Here is a 21,543-nt window from a genome sequence, read left to right as displayed (position 1 = left end):
GTGAATTGTGTGTATATGTGTGTGCATGTATACACACACACACACACACACATATATATATATATATATATATATATATATATATGTGTGTGTGTGTGTTTGTATATATATATATATATATATATATATATATATATATATATATACACACACACACACACACACACACACACATATATATAAATATATATATATATATATATATATATATAAATATATATATATATATATGTGTGTGTGTGTGTGTGTATAAATACACAAACATATACACACAATTCACACTATAAAATGTAGAAGAAAAGATACAAGTTATAGCCACTACTAATAATGGGCAAATCTTAGGAATACTGGCACACACAGTAAAGCCTCAAAACATGGCTACTGAGGAAAAAGTTATAAGGGTCAAAACACACACACGCAAAAGCCTTAAAACACAGCTACAAGTTTAAGATTAATAACCAGAAAAAAACAGTTATCTAACAATTCACTACAGTTAGATAGCAAATGTCTTCTAATGATAAGTATAAACAAGGAAAAAAAAACACAGCTATAAGGGGATAAGGTTTGGAAAAGGCCTGTACAAGGCCAACTAGTCAAAAGTTTATACAAAGGAGAAAATCAGAAGTAACAAATGTGTTAAATCACGAGATAAAGAGAAAAACACTCTCTAAACTATAAACTACAAATATATAGCAACTTCAAGACTAAATATTAGAAAAACAGTAAAATGTAGCTAGAGCTAGCTTGTGACAACCCAATTCGTTTCAGCGGCATATGAGATCTGGGGAATGCCCTACAGCATCATGGGATAGGGATGCAGCCACGAGCTAGCTGAAGACCTCAAGCTTTAGAAAGTGGTGTAGTCAGACGTTTCTTAAGAAATTTTTGATGGCAGACAGTATCAAATGCTTTTGACATTTCTAGAAAACTAAGGAGAAGAAGACTTTTGTTTTTAAGGAGGTTCACTGTGTTGGTGAAACTGATCAAACCAGTACTGGTGCTGTGTTTGGGTCTGAATCCATGCTGAGTTGGACAGCATGTTATTTAGTAAGTAATCAAGTAGTTGAAGGTGGATGCATTTTTCCAGGATTTTAGCTAGGGGAGATAGGAGAGCAATGGTACGATAATTGGAGAAATCAGTGGATGGGCCACCATTGTGGCGTGGTATGATATGCAAGACTTTCCAGACAGTAGGGACGTACTTCTCAGAGATGGAATGATTAATAAGAATGGATACATGATAGCAGACAGATGGAGCAGCTGGCTTTAAAAATTTATTTGGGAGAAGGTCAGCAGCTGGGGATGAGGGTTTAACCTTTGTAAGAAGCAATTTGATATAGCTAGTGTGGACTGGTGATATAGTGAAAGAGTTAGGGCAATTGATGGAATTAGGGATGATTAGTGGTACATCGGGGTTAATTTTGTATGAGGGATGTTATAAAGTTGGAGTGAGAGTTCAATTATGAGGCTAGGCTAGCTATGACATTTGAAGTGGTGGGGTGTGCACTGGAAGATTTGCCAGGCTTTATGAGGTGGTTAAAGCTTTGCCAGAATTTTGCGGGGTTGCGTGTATTTTTCTGCTAAGAGTTAAGGAAAAAAAATTTTGTTTAGTATAACCTGTTTCTTAGCCTGGTTCCTCAGTTATTTAAATTCTAGCAGGTCTTTTGTGTTTTTTGTTGGATGATAGGTTGACCAGGCTTTGTCTCATTGTTTTAGTAAGGCTTTGGAGTTGCACGTTAGCCATGGTAAATGTTTGGATATGGTATACATTTTCCTAATGGGGGTCACGTTACAGAGTACATTCAGGACTGCAAGATCAAGCTGGAGGGTTTTTAGAGGGCTCCAGTCATACTGCTGTAGAAGGGTGTTAAATAAAGGAGGAGAGAAATTATTTTTGTTGCAAATGAGTTTGAAAATGATATTGGGGGGAGTGAATTTTTTTTTTAGGATGAAAGTTGGTGCATGGTTGCTAAGAAAGGGTGTTGGGAAGGCAGTCGGCAGTGTAATCTGAAGTTGAATTATTTCTAATCAAAGGTGGATTGCTTGTTAGAATGTTTGCCAGTGCGGGTTGGAGAATGAATAGTTTGGGTGAAATTACAGAGGTTTCTAAAATTAGAGGGGTTTTCAGATGAGCATGTAAGCCAGTCTAGGTTGAAGTCACCAAGGAGAATGGTTTCCTGGGTAAAATTAGTAGATATCCAGTGCAGGAGGTTTTCTATTACAGTTAAAGTTGTTTCCTGGAGGGAGGTAAGTTGCTATGATGGTTGGCATCTTATGGGAGTTTACTCTGAGGCATCTAGCTATTAGTTCTATGTTGGAGAGGGGGGTACAGTTGATTTGTTCCGGGTTGAGGGTGTCTTTGGAAAAGATAGCTACGCCCCCACCAAATTGTTTGGTTCTGTCGAAGAGGACGATGTTGTAGCCAATGGGTAAGACTTCTTGATCTTTAATGTGCGACTTGAGCCAGATTTTAGTTACGATAGCAATGTCTGGGGAGTTGAATCAAATGGCAGCCTGGAATTCATGAAATTTATTAAGTATACTTCTCAGGTTGAAATTAATTAAAAGTAGGTCAGTTTTGTTGGTTTTGGTATAAGGTGGATTACTTGAGTTGTGGGTTATGGGGAAGTGTGGTGGATTGGGGGTGAGGGGACTTGGGTTAGAATGCATGTCTTCACACAATTTGATATTAGTTAGGGAGTGAAGCAACAGATGTGATAGCTTTTCAAACAGCCGACAGTATTTGATGGAGGGTGATGCAGGTGGTTTGGAGAGGACATATCTGAAAGTTGAGAGAAGTGGGATACTTGTTCTGAAAAGGTGAGGACAGGCAGCAATATTCAAGCTGATCAGGTCAGAGGTAGAATGCAGGGGAAGAGATGGAGATCGGTAGTGAGTAATGCTGAGCTGAGTTGTTGTAAATGCTAGTAGAAGAACGCATAGTAGGTAGGACAAAGGAAATACACGGTAAGTAGTAAGCATGGTAGAAGATATAATATGAGAGGTTAACAAGTGGAAGGAGAACAGAGGTGAAGAGTAATGGGTGGGTTGGATAGAGAATTGAGATGTAATGAGGGGTTAGGTATTGTGTAAGGGTGGGTGTGTTGTAAGGGTGTGGGGAGGAGGTTTAACTGGATATTTTGTAAGAGGGTGTGGGTAAACAAAGAACAAGTTTGAGGATAAGGCAGTGGGTGGATATGGGGGTTGGTATGGGAGTGAGCCCGAGCATAGTGAGGGCAAACAGAGCGGGTTGCCCCACGATGAAGAGAGAAAATATCTGCAGAAAACTATCATTCAAGTGACTTGCCACAGGTCACTGCTAACAGAGAATAGGTGTGCTTTAAAGCTGCTGGGTTCTGGTTTTAAACAGAACTTAATGGACCCAAAAATAACTTAGTGCACAAGAGTTTCTCTGCCAAGGGCAAATGTGCCCAGTTAGGGAGAAGGTGGAAAAAGTATAGTAGAAGAGGGTAAAGTAGGGGGTTACAGTGCTCCCGTTAGTGTGCACACCACAGATGTAACAAGCAGACATGTAACCAAGAGTGAATGTTAGCTACTTACACAGAGACTAAAAGGGAAATACACTTTAAATTCTTGTACTGACTTTTTTCTTTTTACTTTTGATTGAAAGAGCTGGATTGTACACAGTCCCGAGAGGTCGCAAGGGTCTCTGTTGGGGCAAGTTGAAGTAGGAGGGATGGCTAACTGTAATAAAAGAGAGAGAGAGAGAGAGAAATACTGTTGCTAGTTTCAGGATGAGTGGGAGATTAGGTTACATGGAAGGAGACAGCAAAAGTTCAACAGAGGAGAGATTCATTCAGGAAAATAACAGATAAGATAGAGCGTAGTACACTGGATAAGTAGAAGAACTTAAAGAATAATGCTGGGTACCAATAGTGAAAGACTAATGCTGGTTATGAGACAGGCTGCATATGTTGAAAATGTTCACATTCCAGCTTATCTAAACCGTGCATTTACAATGGTAAAGCAGTGTAAGCATAAACAACTTATATTACTTAGAAACAATTCACTACAGTCCATTCAGGTAGTGCTTACATAATACTATCAGGCTGACACTAAACAATGCACAGAGTTTTACAGTGATATTATATCATTATAAAGAAATATCAGTAGAATACAAATAAAACTTGCAGCACAAAACTACTTGTACACTGGTCTGACTCAGGTACTTCAGGGGCATGGAAGCTATAGGGTAAATTAGGGTTTTCCTTGTTAATAACTGACAGTCTGTGCTTAAGGGGGAATGAAAGTATGAAATTAGAGGGATATGGATAGTAAAGTGGTTGGGAAGATCGTGACATGGGTGCAAGGAGAAGGAAAGTGGTTAAGTCAAGTTAAACAGATAGGTGCGAGGAGGAATTCTAACAAAACTGTATATTGGAATATGTTGCTTCAATCACAGAAGAATAAAACCTTGACCAGTGACACCAGATAGCCAATTTCGGGTATCACGCTCACATGCAAAAGTAACAAACCAAAGTAGATGGCAGACAGATTTGAGTGTCAGCTTGCCCATCTCAAGAGAAGATGCAAATTGGCTCTGCTAACACATAGCACCTCCTGCTGGGAGCCAGTAGACAAATTCCCCAAAATAGCAAATGAGAGCGTCTATATCACGTTATCGAAAGTTTACTTAATCGAATCAATAAAGGTTGAACTTTATTGATCGATTAAGTAAAACATCAAATAACGTAAAAAAAAAAACTTAAAAAAAAAAACTAAATTGTGTAGGCAGGGGGGCAAGCCCCCCTGCACCCCCCTACTTAAATATACCAACTCCGAAACTGCACTACATTGAAGTAAACGGAAATCTCCCCTTACGGACATTTCAGTTTACTTGCATGATGTTCTTTAATTTCGATATTGTCGTGCCGACGATATCAGACTCGATATTGTCAGCTTACGACAACATGATGTAGACCCAAATGAGATTGGGGTATACACTGCAGTGCAAGCAGCAAGGGTACACATGGATGCACAGCATAATGCAGCCTGCATGAGCACACACGAGTGTGCAGCATGATGCAGAGAGCATGAGCACACATTTATTTATTTTACTTTACTTTATTTGTTAACCAGAGTAGAGCATTAATATACATGAACCTATTTTCAGACTGAGACTGGGATTTACTTTCTGGTTAAGTAACTTGCTCACAGTCACACAGTAGGCAAATGCAATCAGATGGAACCAAACCCTGGACCGCAGAAAGCAACTTGTTAACAGCTCACAGCTTTAACCCTTTTGTGGTAACTGCCAGACAGTTTTATATTAAAGCATATAAATAAATACAAGGCATGATGCAGGCAGCATGGACACTCATGGAAGTATAGCACTGTGCAGGAAGTATAGGCACATAAGGAAGACACTCTGTTGCAGGTGGCATAGGCATAAACAGATTCACAGCTTGATGATAGTGGCATGGGGACAGGTAAACATACAGACTGGTGCAAGCAGAATGACTGCATGTGAATGTAAAATATTGTGCAAGCAGCTTGAACACATACAAATAAAGCATGGTGCAGGCAGTATGGGCTCAATGTATGAAAACCGGTAACATGGGAGCACACTGAACTACAACATAATGTATCTGGTATGGGCTCATTTGAATGCATTTCATATGGATGTACACTGTGGTGCAGACAGCATGGGCACATATTCATGCATAGCAAGGAACAGGCAGCATAATTACACATGAATGTACAGCAGCATGTTATAGGTGGCTGTGGGCACATACATTTATACAGCAAGGGGCAGGCAGCAAAGGCAAATATGTATGCAAAGCATGGTGCTGGTAGCATGGGTGCATACGGATGCACAGTATAATGTAGTCAGTATGGGCATACATTAATGTGCAGCACAGTCATACTGCATGGTGTAGACAGCATGGGCAAACATGAAAGCACAGTAAGCTGCAGGCATCATAGGCACATGTGGATGTACAGCACAGTGCAATCAGCACAGGCACACAGGCATACAGCATGGTAGAGGGAGCAAGGGCACACAGATGTACAGCACTGTACAGACAGTATGGACACACATGGATGTACATGATTATGCAGGTGGTATGGAATCACATGCATGTCCAGCATGCTGCAGCAGCATGGATGTATACTGATGTACAGCATGACATAGGTGGCAAGGGAACATAGGGATGCAAATCACTTTGCAGTCAGCATGGACATACACAGATGTACACCATGCTGCAGGTAGCACAAGCATACAGTGATGTACAGCATGGAACAGTCAGCATAGACACACACAGATTTATAGCATGGTGCAGGCAGCACTGGTGCATAGGGATGTACTACTGTAGGGCTCAATCAGCATAAACACAAAGATACAGCATAGTGCAGTCAGCACAGGCACATATGGATGCACAGCATGATGCAGACGGCATGAATGCAAATGATGTACAGCAAAATACAGACAATATAGGTAACACACAGATTCATAGTATGGTGTAGGCAGCATGGGTATAAAACAGATGTGCAAAATGGTGTAGACAAGCTGGGTACAAACGATACATAAAAATGATGCGCACATCATGGACACAGCATGGTCTAGGCAGCATAAGAAGATATAGATGTAGAGACTGTTGCAAAGACAGAATGGCCACACATGGATGCACAGAATGGTGCAGGCAGCATAGACACGTGGATGCACAACATGATGTAAGCAGCTTAGACACAAGTGAATACACAAGCATAATGCAAACAGCACTGGTGCATGGATGTACAGTTAGGTGCATACAGCACAGGCACACACATATGTACAGCATGATGCAGTTAGCACTGAAACATGGTGGTGCAAGTTGCATTGTACAAATGGCTATAGAGTACGGTGCATGCAACATGCATGCACGTGGATGTTCACACTGATGCAGGCACCACAGACACTCATGAATACATGTTATGATGCACACAGCATTGATACACATAATATAGAGCATGTCGCTGTATAAAGATCACTCAGTGCCTGTAATTTATGCAGATCGTCAAAATGTCACAGAATATGAACAGTTTAGTACATACGACAGTTACCTCGCATTAGACTCTCATTTCCCTCCTACCTGAAATATCCAGGCAGAATAAATGGAACGAATGGATCATGAGGGTTACATAACAGAGCCACTGGCTGGGGGTAGATGGTTAAGGTGACAAGTGGAGAGGAATGGAAGGAACATATGGAGCATTCTGCAACATCATAGAATGTAAAAGGCAGAAGAACTCAGTTAAAAGACAAAGGGTTTTGACAATGCTCCATTGGTGAAGGGTGCAGACTGGACTATTACAGGAGGCCAAATGGACATGGAATGATTTAGGGAAGCCATAAAACAGAGGGTTTGAGAACAATGAAAGGCAAGGTAATAGTAACAATGAGAAAAGGGTGTGGAAAAAGTACACCAAGTAATTAAGGACAATGATGGTTGATGTATACTGGTTAATGGAGGTTAATGTTTTGGGGTAGTTTTGGGCTTTGGCTGCTGGGTCAAATAATGACAAGCCAAAAATATATATTGTTTTTCAGAGTGAAAGGAGCTGCAAGCGAATAGGTTAACAGAATAACTGTGTGTGTGTGTGTGTGTGTGTGTGTGTGTGTGTGTGTGTGTGTGTGTGTGTGGTGGGGTAATGTAATGGTGGAAAATTCAGCATGTAACAGAGGAGATCAGGATGGAGAAGGTCTCGCAGGTAAGGTAGTGTAGGATACCGTAAAAGTTGTTTGGTGAGGAATAACCAGAGATGCAAAAGGAGTACAGAAAAAAAGGTAAATAATATCTTTGCCTCCTGGAAATTAGGCCAAAATGTCAGCATTCTCTGTGACAAAGATCTTCAATAGATCCTGGCTAGTGTAGAAATGCCTGAGGAAGACAAGTGTGGTACCCTCATCCAAAGAGGAGAGAAAGAATAAATCTATGAACTACAGGCCTGCTAGCTTAAACACAAGGAATGTTGTGGAAAGAACCTTGAAAGAAAGTCTGGTGACATTTCTAAAGGAGAGAAGGCAAGGCACAGTATCTGATTTTGAAAACAGTTTGTTACAGTAGAGAGTTGATTATACAAATGTAGATTATCTGAAAAGTCAATTATCCAAACACAGTCTTCCAAAGTTTTTGGGTAGGAAAACTAAAAATTTGAATATGTACACGTTATACATATTCGCTTGTGCATGTTTTTGAGGTTGTAATCCGCTCATGTGTGAAAAATATTCTTTATTGTCCATTGGAATCACTGAATGGTTGAAAAGTGTATTCCTTTCATGCAGAAAAAAGATTTTTAGAAGTTTTTTTTTATCCAGTTCAATGTATGTTTGATTACCCGAACTTCCCTAGGTTCCAATTAGTTCAGATAATCGACTCGCTACTGTAGTTACTGTTGATGTGAAAGCATTACATACTGTCAAACAACAGGACTTAGGAAATGAGTGGGTTTGTACTTTATAGCTGGAGGATAAAGACTATAGAATCCTGGAAATAAAGAGTGTCGGGGATGTATAGATATGGTTTAAAAATACAACCCTTTTCTGCTTAAAAGCAGCATTATAAACAAGCAAAGGGAGTGGACATTGGGACCACTATGGGCCAAAATTCTGCAAACCTTTTTATGATATTTTGAGGAAAATATTAGACATTCAACCCAGATCAGATTTTACAGTTACTTTATTGATGATTTTTATATATGGTAGTTCTACTCAAAAGCTAAGAGTTCTTTGATTATATTACTTCTATTCTATTCAAAAGCTAAGAGTTCTTTGATTATATTACTTCTACTACAGAGGAGAATGTCCACAAGTAATGTTTATGCATACAATATTGTATCTGCTGGATACTTGAGTGTACCAAAATGCATCTAACCTTACCTTTGAAGTATCTGTGAGTTAAAAAATGCAGCTAGTAACTCCCTTCTGCATTTTAATAGTACGCCGTCCCAGCACTTAAAAATAATGTGGTAAAAAGTATGTTTATCGCAACTAACAAAGAAAAAATGAATGCAATTAGTGAATATTTAACAAATAGATTTGTTTAAAATAGATTTGAATTGAGGGCATGCTCAAAAAACTTTGGACATGATTTCTTGAACATAAAGGAAAACCAAGGATCAGATGGTATGATAGAGGGGAACAGTGGAGTACTATTATGAGCCCAACTTTTACTTTGCATAGTGGGTCCATCAGAAAAAATAATAACTGATAACTGGCAGATCATTAGTAGTGTATTAGAAGTGTCTGAAAAAACAGGGTAGCTCTTCAAGGTATATAAATAAAAGGGGGCTTCATCTCAAAAATATTTTTGAAAATGAAGTTCTACAACAATGAAAAGGAAAAAGGGCACTTGTAAAGTTCTGGCTTGTGGTATGTGAAGATATATATACTCATGAAGGCACAAATTTACAGTGTTCCATTAGAACTAAAACATATTAACTTCAGGGTATTTTAAAGCAGATCCAAGTACACATTTTATATGGCAGTTTACATTACAAATGACTCAATAGAAAACTTAACATAAAATAGAGCATGTATAATCAATCAAGCATAATAATAATGTGACAGCTCTGTATAAACAATCTGTAATGTGCAATAATTATAAGAAGTTCACTTCTGTGGTTTTGGATAATGTCCCTGTTAATATTAGAGCAGGCAACAGGCATGATGAGCTTGACTATAAAGATATAACTGGCAAGTTTTTTTGAATACTTGCAAAGAACATGGTTTAAATCAAAATGTGAATTTTAAATGTTGGAGAAGAATCCGTTTTAATTTTTCCTAATGAAATGTTTTACTTTTAATCACATGACTAACAGCATGTGATTTGAGGGGAGGGTGTATTTAACTAATATAATAGGGTTTGATGGTAGATCCGAGGAAGTCTCTTGTCTTTACAGTTTATGTTTTTGATATGAAAGTGCTTCCCTCTTGGTTGTTTTATTAAACAGTAAGAATATCAAGAACAATCTCTTCTTTTTACCACTAAGATAGACACCTGTTTTAGGGATTTCATTCTTTCATAGTGCTGTTTTCAGTGGAGCACCCCACTAGTATCTCCAGGTTTTACTTCATGTACAGACATTTTCTATACAAGAATCATCACTACTAACATTACAAAGGTAATGTGTAAGGAACTGCACTCATCTGCTTTTTGATCACCAAAAAATATACTAAAAGAACCAAGTCACCCAGAGTCTTTTTTTAACTAATGATAAACGTCCTTGACGGATTTCCTAAGGACTAACACTGCCTTAGCAGGACAGGGCGAAGACATTAATCCTCTAAACGTCCTTATCAGGATGAATATTGCGTTGAAAAGGACTTCATTATTAGAAAGATGCTACAAACTTTGAAATTTCGATAACCAAATGTGTCCTTATCAGGACAAATGCTCACTAAGAAAGAAGGAAAACAGCTGATGTAAGAATGCACTCTTTAGGATGAAAACATCACAGCAAGAAAAAACACCAAAACGTCCTAATCAGGATGAGCCACAGCTTACTCATCTCCGAACAAGCAGCAACAAGAAAGCTATCTGTTGGAGAAACTCAACCTAGAAAAGAAATACAAAAATGTTTTTATTAGGATGAACTACAGCCTGCCAATCTCTGAACTAGCTGCATTCCTAACACCATTCTGAATGAACTGGGACTGTTACTTTTGCTATTCAGTTTTTAACATTACAAAGGAGACAAACTAGGACATTTTCAGTGAATGGCCTATGGTAATGAATGGAAGCAAGGGTAGCATCAAGGGATTGCATTAAGAAAAAGAAGAAAGCCAACAAAATGAAGAAACTAGCTGGTTCAAAAGGCAGTAAGGAGAGCGCAGAGGGAAATTACAAGGATATAGACAAAAGTGGGAAGTGAAAGACAGGAGAAAGGGAATGAAAAATCTTCATGAAAACCAGGAGGAAGGTGTCAAATATTATTAGGAATGCCAAGCCTAATATGGAAAGGAAGATGTTCCTAGGGTGGGTTACAGGTTCAATGTTTCATTCACATAAATATGGGAACAAAGAAAGCAAGAGAAGATCTGGGAGTAGGCTGATAAAAGATGAGGAAAAGGTACAATGAAATTACTGTAATGCCAAGGTGGTGAATAAATTCTTTACTCATTATTACAAACAGGCAGAAGGCAAAGTATCAGTCTGGAGGAGAGATATGGGAAAGATGGGTCCGGATTGACAGCTAGAAGGATTTGGCTTTACTGGCCTTAATGAAATAATCAAGAGTTACACAGCAAAATTGCACGGACATTCAAAAGTCATGTAGCTGAAACTCTGATATATCTTTAATGGGGTCATTTGCATATATTCCCATGAGCCTCCCCTATAGGTGGTTTATAGTATTACACAGTGAAGGCTCTAGCCTGGCTATGTCTTTACTGCAGTTTTTATAGAATGTTTTTTCTGTGTTACCCTTATGCCCTTTGGCTTGGATTAACAGATGAAGAGGAGGTCTTCTTAGAGGAGGTTCTTAAACATAAAGGGCTTAACTACAGATAACAGAGATACTATTAAATGCTTTAGGAGGACCACTGGCAAAACATGTATAGTCTCTCTCTCTCCCTCAGGATTCGGGAGTCATGTTAGTGAATTAAAAATGGTAAATGTATTCTGGTACATAAGGGGCTTTGAGAAAGACTTAACTACAGACTGGTCAGCCTTGTCTATGCTTGCTGAGATGACAAATGGTGCTGATGACCGGCTTCCTAAATGATAATGGGCTTAGATGCAGAAGGCAGCATAGTTTTGCACAACATAGGATATGCCAGTCCGTCCTGATAAAATTTTCTAGCTCTGTGACAGCAGGTATAAATAACAGCATCCCAGTGGATTGGTTGCAGCTGGATTTCAACAAGGCCATTGACTCAGTGTCGCAAGGTGTGTTAGTGTAACATCTGTAATAAATATTTGGATCCTCAACTTGGACATGTGACCAGCCTCAACGAGGTCTTTACTAGGAATCCCAAACAGTGCAATGATGGGCAGGTGGCATGCATACCAAACAAGAACTGAGCCAATTTCTTAACACTATATAGTACTACTTGTTAAACTTTATAGAAAAAAAGTAATGGTAAGTAACATGTTCTAATATGGTTACATGGGTGTGGAACTGCCAAGAGAAAGAAAACATGGGACTGTGGTAATGACAAGAGTCATCGTCCAATGAGAAACCCTTAACAAGTGAGGTACCATGGTGCTTGGTGCTTAGACTAGTGCTGTTAAGCCTACAGTAACAGACACAGTGCAATACAAGGGAGGTCCAACATAGTTTTTTAAACACAACATAACTTCTGCTGTTTTAATATAATGTGTATGCGAAGAATTAAATATTAGATATTATTATCAAGTTTTGCTGTTAACATATCCGAAACATATTAACACATTCAAGCTGTAACAGATGTACATAACACTTTACATTTAAAATTTCGAGGGAAGGTTCGATGACCAAGGAATGTCGAATAACGATCATCTGACCTGTGTTGCCCAACCTTCAGCTGTGCGAATCTTGGGTCAGCAAATGCACAGTGCATTCCCACAGATGAAGTCGATCATAGAGATTGCGGTACAGTGGAGATCAGGAAATTTACCCTTTTCTTCACTGTAATGCGATCTTGGAGTTGGAGGGTGCAGGGGGGGGCTTGCCCTCCTGCAAAATCATCACTTCACGTGGTGTGCAGTGTTGGGGCACCACAGATGTCTAGAAAGGTCGAATTCACAACAGAAAGTGTGTTTGCAACATTCTGACCTTCTCGACTTTCCGTGTTCATTTTAGTTGCCATTTTAGGACGGTCTGTCTTTTGAGTGTAGGCTATATGATAGTAAACCGTACATAACATGGTATATATAACAGCTACATTACTAGAATTTAACGTTTCTAATCACACCTGTATCACTACTTAAACAGAAAAAGCATTTCACTACTAAGCCTGAACAGCGATATCATCTTGTATAACTTCCTTTCCTGAAGTACTGAAAAGTGGTGACCATGACTTGTTAAATAAAGGCAATCTGTCCCCTATTCAGTAATCAGTTTTAACCCTTTATATAACTGTAATAGACTGCAGCCTTGGTTGTTTACACTCAGACATTGTCCATCTTTCAGTTTTTGCATAATTAATGCTTAAAACTTGAATAATGCAGAACTCTTAACAGGTGGGAAAAAGACACACTCATTTCAAGAAGACAGTATAGCTAAAGTAAACCCTGCATTTAAGGCTGTCATGCAAGCAAACGTAGAGCAGGTGATGCTAGCAAACATATTCCACATTTCTCGCATAGGTGAACAATCCCAAAAAATTACCACACCACCATATTTCCTGCACAAAGGAATAGTCCCAATAAATGTACACCACCACTACATTTCCTGCATAGGTGAATAGTCCCAATAAATGTACCTCACCACCTCATTTCCTGCACGGGTGAACAGTCCCAAAATATGTACCACACTGCCTCAGTTGTTCCATAGGTGAACAGTCTCAATAAATGTACCACACCACCACATTCCACACCTTCAACAACTGTCAGTGCACCTTATCTTACCAGAGCTCAGCTTCACTCAGGTAATGTGGCACCTGTGCTGTATCGTTAAGTACAGAAACAATATTAGTGATAAGGAGCATAACAGGGCAGGGCTGGCCAACTTTGAATCTGCTGATCACTGAAAAAAAAAAAAAAAAGAAACCATGTCATGCCACTTACTTTAAGAGGTAAGAGAGATGCACCACTCCTAAAATGGGCAAGTACAGCTTTCCCAACTTTTCTGCCCCAATACCTCAGACAGTGACATGAAGATAAAAACACTGAGCTGCTGCTATTGCTGCAGCTTGGAAAGCAGCGTGGGGAATTCAGCAAAGAACAGAGAGAGTTCACAATCTGGAGATACTGCCACACAAGTTATTCAGCAAGTAATGTTTTGCCAAAACTTCCACAAAGGATTGCAAATTCATCTTTTTACCTAAGATATGCTTCCCTTTTCCAACTGCCTCCATCTTATGGGATATCAACTGACTAACCTGCTAGGTTTTCCCATGTAAATTGCAACAAGTAGCCGGAAGAAAAACATCTTCACAGCCCATGTATCTTTGATACAGCTTCAATCCCTGCAAAGGAAAAAATTGTGTGTATGTGCGTGTGTGTTTGTGTGTGTGCATGTGTGTGTGTTTGCATATATGTGCACACGTACATTTGCATATACACTAGGCGTTGGTTAATGTTAAAATATAACTATTTTGCTCTTTGTTTAAGGTCATGACAAAATTTGAAAAAAGATGTTACAATACATGAAGTAGAAAAAATGCACATACTTTACAAATACATGGAAATCCTTTTTAGATAAAAGACATTTGGAAGGAGATTGGCATATTACATTGTACATGGACACAAACACATTTTTTTTTAAAGAAAGAATTGTAGAAGCCCAAAGAACATTCCCAGACTATTGGTAAGAGTAAAACATGTAATGAACTTACTAAATAATAATAATAATAATAATAATAATAATAATAATAATATCAATAAAAACAATAACACGCTTAACAAAATGACATTAAGTAATGGGAAAAGGAGGAGGATGCCAAGCATTTATATGGCCTGTGTTGTTATAAAGTAAATAAGCAAAACGCAGAACTTATGACACCATGTGACTGGTAAGAAAAATACAATCTTGTCAGATATTCACCTTTAAAAAAATTCACATTTCTGGGCTTGTTACAAACCTTGAAAACTGTAAATAAAAATCAGCTCTGCAGTACTTACATAAGAAGGTGGAAAAACAGCACATGTCTGCAAGTAAAGAAAAACAATGATTAGCAGGCAAGCATTTGCACAAATGATAACTAACATCAATAAATACAGTAAGCTGCAGTTTTTGGTGCCTCCTACTTAAACATCTCTTTTCTCACAACACTATGAGATACAATTTTTCAAAATTAACTGTCCCCTATAAATGCCAGGTCAAAAGCAGTATTAAATGCTCTCTAAAAATGGAGGCCAGATGTAGTAGCAAAAGCCACTCTCAGGTACCTGGGAGTGCATAGTGACAAGGAAGAAAAGGAATCTTACTTCAGGTGCTATTGGGTAGGTGAATAAATGTGCAACCTATAAAACATTGATGCAAACGCCAAAATGTGAACAGTAGATTATGGGAAGCCCAAAATTTGCTTCCAGACTGTCACTTAAAATGAGTTAGCGCCAACTCTGTCAATACCACTTTTTGCATACTCATGTAAATAATGCTTTCAGCAGTTGTGGTAACTGAAAAGGGAAAATCTATGCCCCCAACAACTTTACAGAGCAGCAAACTCAGTGGTGATTCTAATAAGTATGAAGTGCAAGACACACAATCAGGAGAGGCATAGCTAGGATGGACAAAGGCAGCAGTCACTCCAGGTGCACAGTATTAGGGAGGGGCATGATTGAGAGATGAAAATTAATCAGTACAGCAGTACTGGTATTCATTTCTGTACTGACATTTCTGTTGCTTCTGTTTACCGGGTACTTTCAGCTGGTTTTAGTAAAAATAAAAAACTTTTCAGTAGAGGTTCGGGAAAAAATCTCTAGCATATTACAAACATTTTTAAACAGACATTCAGTAATATACACGAACAGACATTAAATAATATACGTTAACAATTACATATACATTTGTTTATTAGATTACATTTACATGAAAGTTGAGACAACTATTACAGTATAAAAGATACCTGTGCATTAGTAGATGTTGAACGTTAAGCATTTGAAGGCGTGTACTAGTTTGTCAGATGGATAATAGATCATGTGATCAGTGCTTAAATTCAAAGAAACTGAGGTGAGGGAAGGAACTAGGTAGGACAGAAGATGTTAATATGGTAATTAAGAGATGGGGTATACAGCAGGTTCAGAGACAGTTACATGTGTAGCTATTACAAAGTTTATATTAGAACTATAGAGGTGGGGGTGAGCAGTATCACAAAATATTGTACACGGCTGGCAGACGCAAATAAAACTATTTAGGTATTGGTGAAGACTGATTGTGGGGTACAGGATTCCGAATGAAGAGAAATGATTTGACAATATGACAAGCTAAAGATAACAGTTGCATTTATCATGGAGATGTACAGGAGCAGATTCATGGATTTGATAGGTGAAGTTTTAGTTATGTTTTGAATGAATATGAATTCTGAATGGATCAGTGGTAGCTGGATGTGATTCTATAGTTTATAGTCTATAGTTTAACTATGCCATTTGAATAAAGAGAGTCAACTGCAGTAACAGCCTATTTCGGTTATAGTGATTGGTGACTTTTCTCTAGAGCGTAAAATTCTATTTGGATAATTGTGTTGTATTATGTTGTTAAGGGCTGGTCAATTTTATTGTTAAAGAGAAATCTGTACACTGTAGTTAGCTGAGAAAAAGCTATATGACATGGTAGTTCTAACTAGTTTAATTCTCTGAGGGCTAGCTAGTGATGTGTTCTATCGTTATAGTTAAATTCAGATTTGGCTATTTTATTGCAACATTGCTGAAGTATGGACAGTTGTGAGACTTGAAGATTAGTTAAGATTGGGGCACCATAGAAGATAGATGGTAGTAAGAAAGTATAGGCTGTACATCTTCTGACTATGTGCACCTAGTTTTTGATAAGTTTAACCACATGTGACCCATGATGGTCAAATTTCAACCGATTATCTCTGATGACACCCAGTAATTTTGTGTGGATTAATTGTTCTATCTTGGTGTTTCTGGCAGAGGCAATAGTAGTATTGTTTTGGCAGATGTGTGTTTTGGGATAAAGAGCAGTCATTTTTTTTATGGTTTAGAAGCAGTTGTGAATTATTCAGCCATGTTTCAATTGATAAGAAGGATTGCTGTGTAAGGTCTTGGAGTTTAGAGAGAAAAATGACAGAGAAGATTAGGATTGAGTCATCAATTGATAAGAAGGATTGCTGTATAAGGTCTTGGAGTTTAGAGAGAAAAATGGCACAGAAGATTAGGATTGAGTCATCAGCGTATGAACCAGGGTAGCATTTTTTGTAGCAGTGTAGAGTCATTGATGAACATGTTGAAAAATATGGGACCTAATATAGATCCTTGTGGGAAACCAATACTTAATCGCAAGAAGGTGGAGAAATCATTTTTCCATATGCAAATATTTAATGATATAAAGACAAAAACTGATGCATGTGTGTAAACTGCAGGCTATGTTGTTCAGGGCAAGGTAGACTCACATTATGCACATACCATCTAGAAATGTAGAGATGACAGAGTCACAGCTGTCATTACTTGCCACTGGACAGACATACAAATTGCTAAATAAACAGCGTGGGGGGGGGCTGAGCTGTAGGTGGCATTGTGCAGCATGACATGTTTGACCACATGTACTCAAACCTGCTCTGCAGAAACAGCCTCACCAGGCTTGTAAATGTGTGCTGTGTTGTGCAAATTCAGTGGTCCTATCCTTCGATGTAGAGGGCTTGTACTTACCAGACTGGTTTTGGTCTTCTGCACTTGTACAGAGAGTTTTTGTTTGTGTGTTTGCTTTCTCTAAATAAGTAGGACAGGGTGAGGAGGGCAGCTGCCCTGGGCACAAGCTATTAGGAGGTGAGATTGGGCAGAAGTGAAGTATAAGCATTATCAGTTGTCAGAATGCATTTAATAATGGCATTGCCATTCATTCATTTAAACAGCTATGTTAGTCTAAATGAATGAATGGCAATGCAGAAACAAATGTGTGTTAGGTGTAATTTCAACCACTGTATGTGCTGTAGAACTAGCCCCTTGAAGAAGATAGTTTTTGCTCATTAGCTTTGGTTTAGGGGAGGCACCAGTGTTAAGGAACTGCACAGGGAGCAAATTTGGCAATCTACTACCATGAAAAGTTGTAATCAGAGTTCTTTTTTCTTCTGCCTCTAAACAGGCATGTTAAGGCTCCTCTATATAGGTAAGTAGAGGTTTAATTTTTTAATTATTTTTTTTTATCTCAATGGTTCTGCAAAAGTTGTTTTTTTATCACCTCAGCAGGTGCCCTGCTTCACTGCTGGTGCTATGCCTGCTACTGCCTGGGGCAGAACATGCAGCTCACATCTGGAATATACCATAAACAATGCTCCTTGGTGGCAGGGTTGGTGAGCCACTGCAGGAAATAACATGGATGCCATGTGAGCATAACATTCAGTAGCAATGGTGATATGACTTGTGTGAGGCTAATGAAACCCTTAACAGTGACAGCCCGCTATTGCATGACCAGGATCTGAACTGTGAGTTCCTTTCACAAGATGTGGAAGTCTGAAAATGTCCAACATGTTGACCCACAAAGGACTGCAAATCTAGGGATGCTGCAGCTGACTGGGCTGCCTATGGCACATGTCCACCGTGGCATGTAAACCCAATCTCTGTTCTGCCTCACAGAGGTGTAGCTGCCATGTGTGTGGTTGGCGGGTGGCATAATTGTTAAGGTGTTTATACACACATGCACGCGCACATGGTACAGGGTTTGACTCTCACTTTTCTTCATGGTCTAGTTATTGGCTAGGCATGTAATAGTCTGCAGAATGATTACCTTGTATATACCTATGAATTTGTGTGTGTCTATTAAGTCTTCACAAGTGTACAGACAGAGGCTGACATGGATTCTTTGTGAGGAGCCATGCTCTGAAGGAGAATAGCTATAGCAATTTCCCTGGTCTCCACCATTTCCATATATTGCTGACACTTCTGCAACATATCTTCATGTATACATTGCAATACTCTCACTATCTCTATCTGACTTTCAGTAGCAATATCCTATGCCTGGACAATGTCCTGACACATTTGCTGTTGTGCAGACAATACCTTACATGCTTTCTGAGCCAGATGTGGTCTTGTAGTTCATTGGGCACTCTTGTGGATGGATTGTATGTTGGATACTCCAATGTGCAACAATGTCTTGTATTTCTCCAGAGGTTCCACATGAGGATCAGATAGACAGCTCAGGCTACAGGGGATTTCACAATACCTGGCGAAGGCTCATGTCCATGGTGCACTGTCTCTATGCCAGCACTGGCCCTTGTGGATTCATCACTCTGCTATGAGGGGTGGAATCCCTGATAGTACAGTTTGCAACTATCACTATAAATATCTTCAGACAATGACACGATTATGACAGCAATGGTATCATCTTTGACTGCCACATGAGCATCAGCATCATCTTGCCATCCTGTCCCATGCTCTATGCCCCATACTCTAGCACTGTTGGTACAGTTGCTGACAGACCTGTGAACAAATGACAAAGCATTAACCATTGCTCACAGGTTCATATGGTCATAGATTATTACTTGGCTGGCAGTGCTGGGGACCACTGAGAAGCCTAGCCAGAATACCCATTTGCCTCCATGCACTGTCTGTCCAGCTATCTTTTTTTTTAAAGTTGAAAGCAGCTTTAATGTGATTTTTTTACTTCAATTTCAACACACTTTTCTCAATGTACAACAGTGCATGTGAATGATTTAGCTGTATTTAATTACTTAATTTAGTCTATGTAACGCAACTAGATGTTTCAGGTCTGGTTCTTTAAGAAATTGCACTTGGTAGTTGATTGACATCATAATTTATTCTTCTAACTCAAATTTGACTGGATGAATTGTTTGCATTTAAATGTCTTTTTAAAGGCAGACTGCAACTCTGATGAAGTCTTCATGTCTCAAACGAAAAGCGCTTCAAATAAATTGTTTCACCAAAGTATTGCTGGTTTGCGTATTTGACGAACTGCAGTGACCGTATTTTGTTTGAAGTCTTCATGTCTGCAAGACGAAAGCGCTCAGTCTGTGGTTTTATTGCATTAAAATTTGTTGAAGTGAATTGAAGCTCATTGTGGAGTGTCTGTTCCACTTTTAGTTTTTTGTTTGTGTCAGTTGTTAGTTTACTGAAGTTTGTTTTTCGGTTAAATGTTTTACGTATGTTCACCGTTACTTCCTGCATTTTAACGTTCTATACATCAATATATCTGTTTGTGCTATGCGTTTCTGATGAAATTTGAAAAAAACGCAGTACACACCAGAGAAGAAAAAGACAATACATTATCCATTTTAGCTGATTAAAATCACTTTGTGAAGTTCACAGTCAAATGAGGCTTTCTAGCAAAAAGTTCTGTGAATCACAGTACTGCCTACAAGTCCATCCATATAACATCTCACTCAACTTTTTACTTATATGGACAAGCATTAAGTGGTGTGACCATATGCCTCCTTTTAACATTTCATAATAAGGTACAAGCTCACAACTACCTGAACTACCTGCCATCACACTGCATGCAATTCCCAGCCTATTAGTTTCACTTCCTGAAAAGTGACACCATATTGGCTAATGACATAGGAGGGATACAGTGGCATCTGCTAAAGCTCTGGGCAGAGGTGTCCAGTTAACGCCCTAAAGAAATCAAAATCCTCCTGTACTTCTGCTTACAGAAGTTCAAGGTACACCTGGATGCAGCCCAGACTAAACCATTTTTAAAAAAGTGCACATCTGGACTGATTTTGCTGATGAACTCAGCCAGGCAACTGAAATCTCCAGATAAGATGAACTATGCAGGCATCACTTCAATGGCCTGCAGAGCAAGCAGCCACATACTCTAACCCAGTGGTAGGCAGAAGTGATGATGGCATGTCCCGTGTCATACAGTAAACATCCAGGTCTTTGCTTTCACTACTGCAGTTCTACAGTAAAAGGATGTCTCTTTTTCTGTTACTGCAGTTCTCATCTCCCTCTCTCTGGCAGAGTAGGTATTCAATTATACTGATACTGTTCATACTGTTGCTGTCTGTACAGATTTTATTACCTTATTTAACTTTTTTATTCTTTTTTTACCACCTAGTTATTTTACTCCCAATTCTCAGCTAGAGTGTCTTCTGCGTGGAGACATGCCAATCATTAGCAGACCGGAGTTCCGCTGTGGCGACCCCTAACCGGGAAAAGCCGAAAGACGCAATCATTCCTAGGATATAGTCCTCTGTAAGATTATGCACACAGCAGGGAAGATGTCCTCTGTAGGTGATGCTCCATGGTATGTCCCTCTGCCATGTCACTGCTGACCCATAGTGGGAATTTGTAGAAGGCATCTACACACATTTGCACATGTGCACTACTATAGGAATTGCTGGCCATCAGTCTTAATAGCAGTTACTTAAGGTCTGACTGGTGGGCCACTGTCCACGCAGATGCTTGTGGGCATTTTGTTAGATATTATACTTTATGGGGTGGCTCATACCCTTAGGTCATTTCTCCATGTCAAAGTGGTTCACGGCCGTACATCATATGGGCAGTCCTTAAGTATCCCAATGTATTTGTACTGATGGCTTCTGTTATTATCTACCTGCTATGCAGTGGACTTGATATTTACACTCTGTCCAGTGACATCCTTATTGCTGTGACAAGACATACACATATCCTGTCAACATATTGTGCTTTTCATCATATACTGACAATACATGTGCCCTGTGCATAACGTTCTTTTCCTTTTCCAGCACAGCATGAGATTCACATCACAACACTGAAATTTCACAGAAGACTGGAGCATTCAGCA

General features: G+C 39.0%; 1 protein-coding gene across 1 annotated transcript in view; it reads right to left on the bottom strand.

Moving 5' to 3' along the window:
- Positions 1-21,543, bottom strand: part of LOC122787755 (galectin-9B-like) — a 562,044-nt gene that overhangs the window by 292,635 nt on the left and 247,866 nt on the right. Inside the window, exon 7 of the mRNA XM_044054650.1 lies at positions 14,766-14,792. Within this exon, the coding sequence (XP_043910585.1) occupies positions 14,766-14,792 (27 nt within the window). The remainder of the gene's footprint in view (positions 1-14,765; positions 14,793-21,543) is intronic.

This window comes from Protopterus annectens, chromosome 13.part0 (assembly GCF_019279795.1).
Source record: "Protopterus annectens isolate FY-2018-M chromosome 13.part0, PAN1.0, whole genome shotgun sequence".
Classification (NCBI taxonomy): domain Eukaryota; kingdom Metazoa; phylum Chordata; order Ceratodontiformes; family Protopteridae; genus Protopterus; species Protopterus annectens.
Note: the sequence above shows the minus strand (reverse complement) of the source record. Positions and strands in the feature narration are given on the sequence as shown.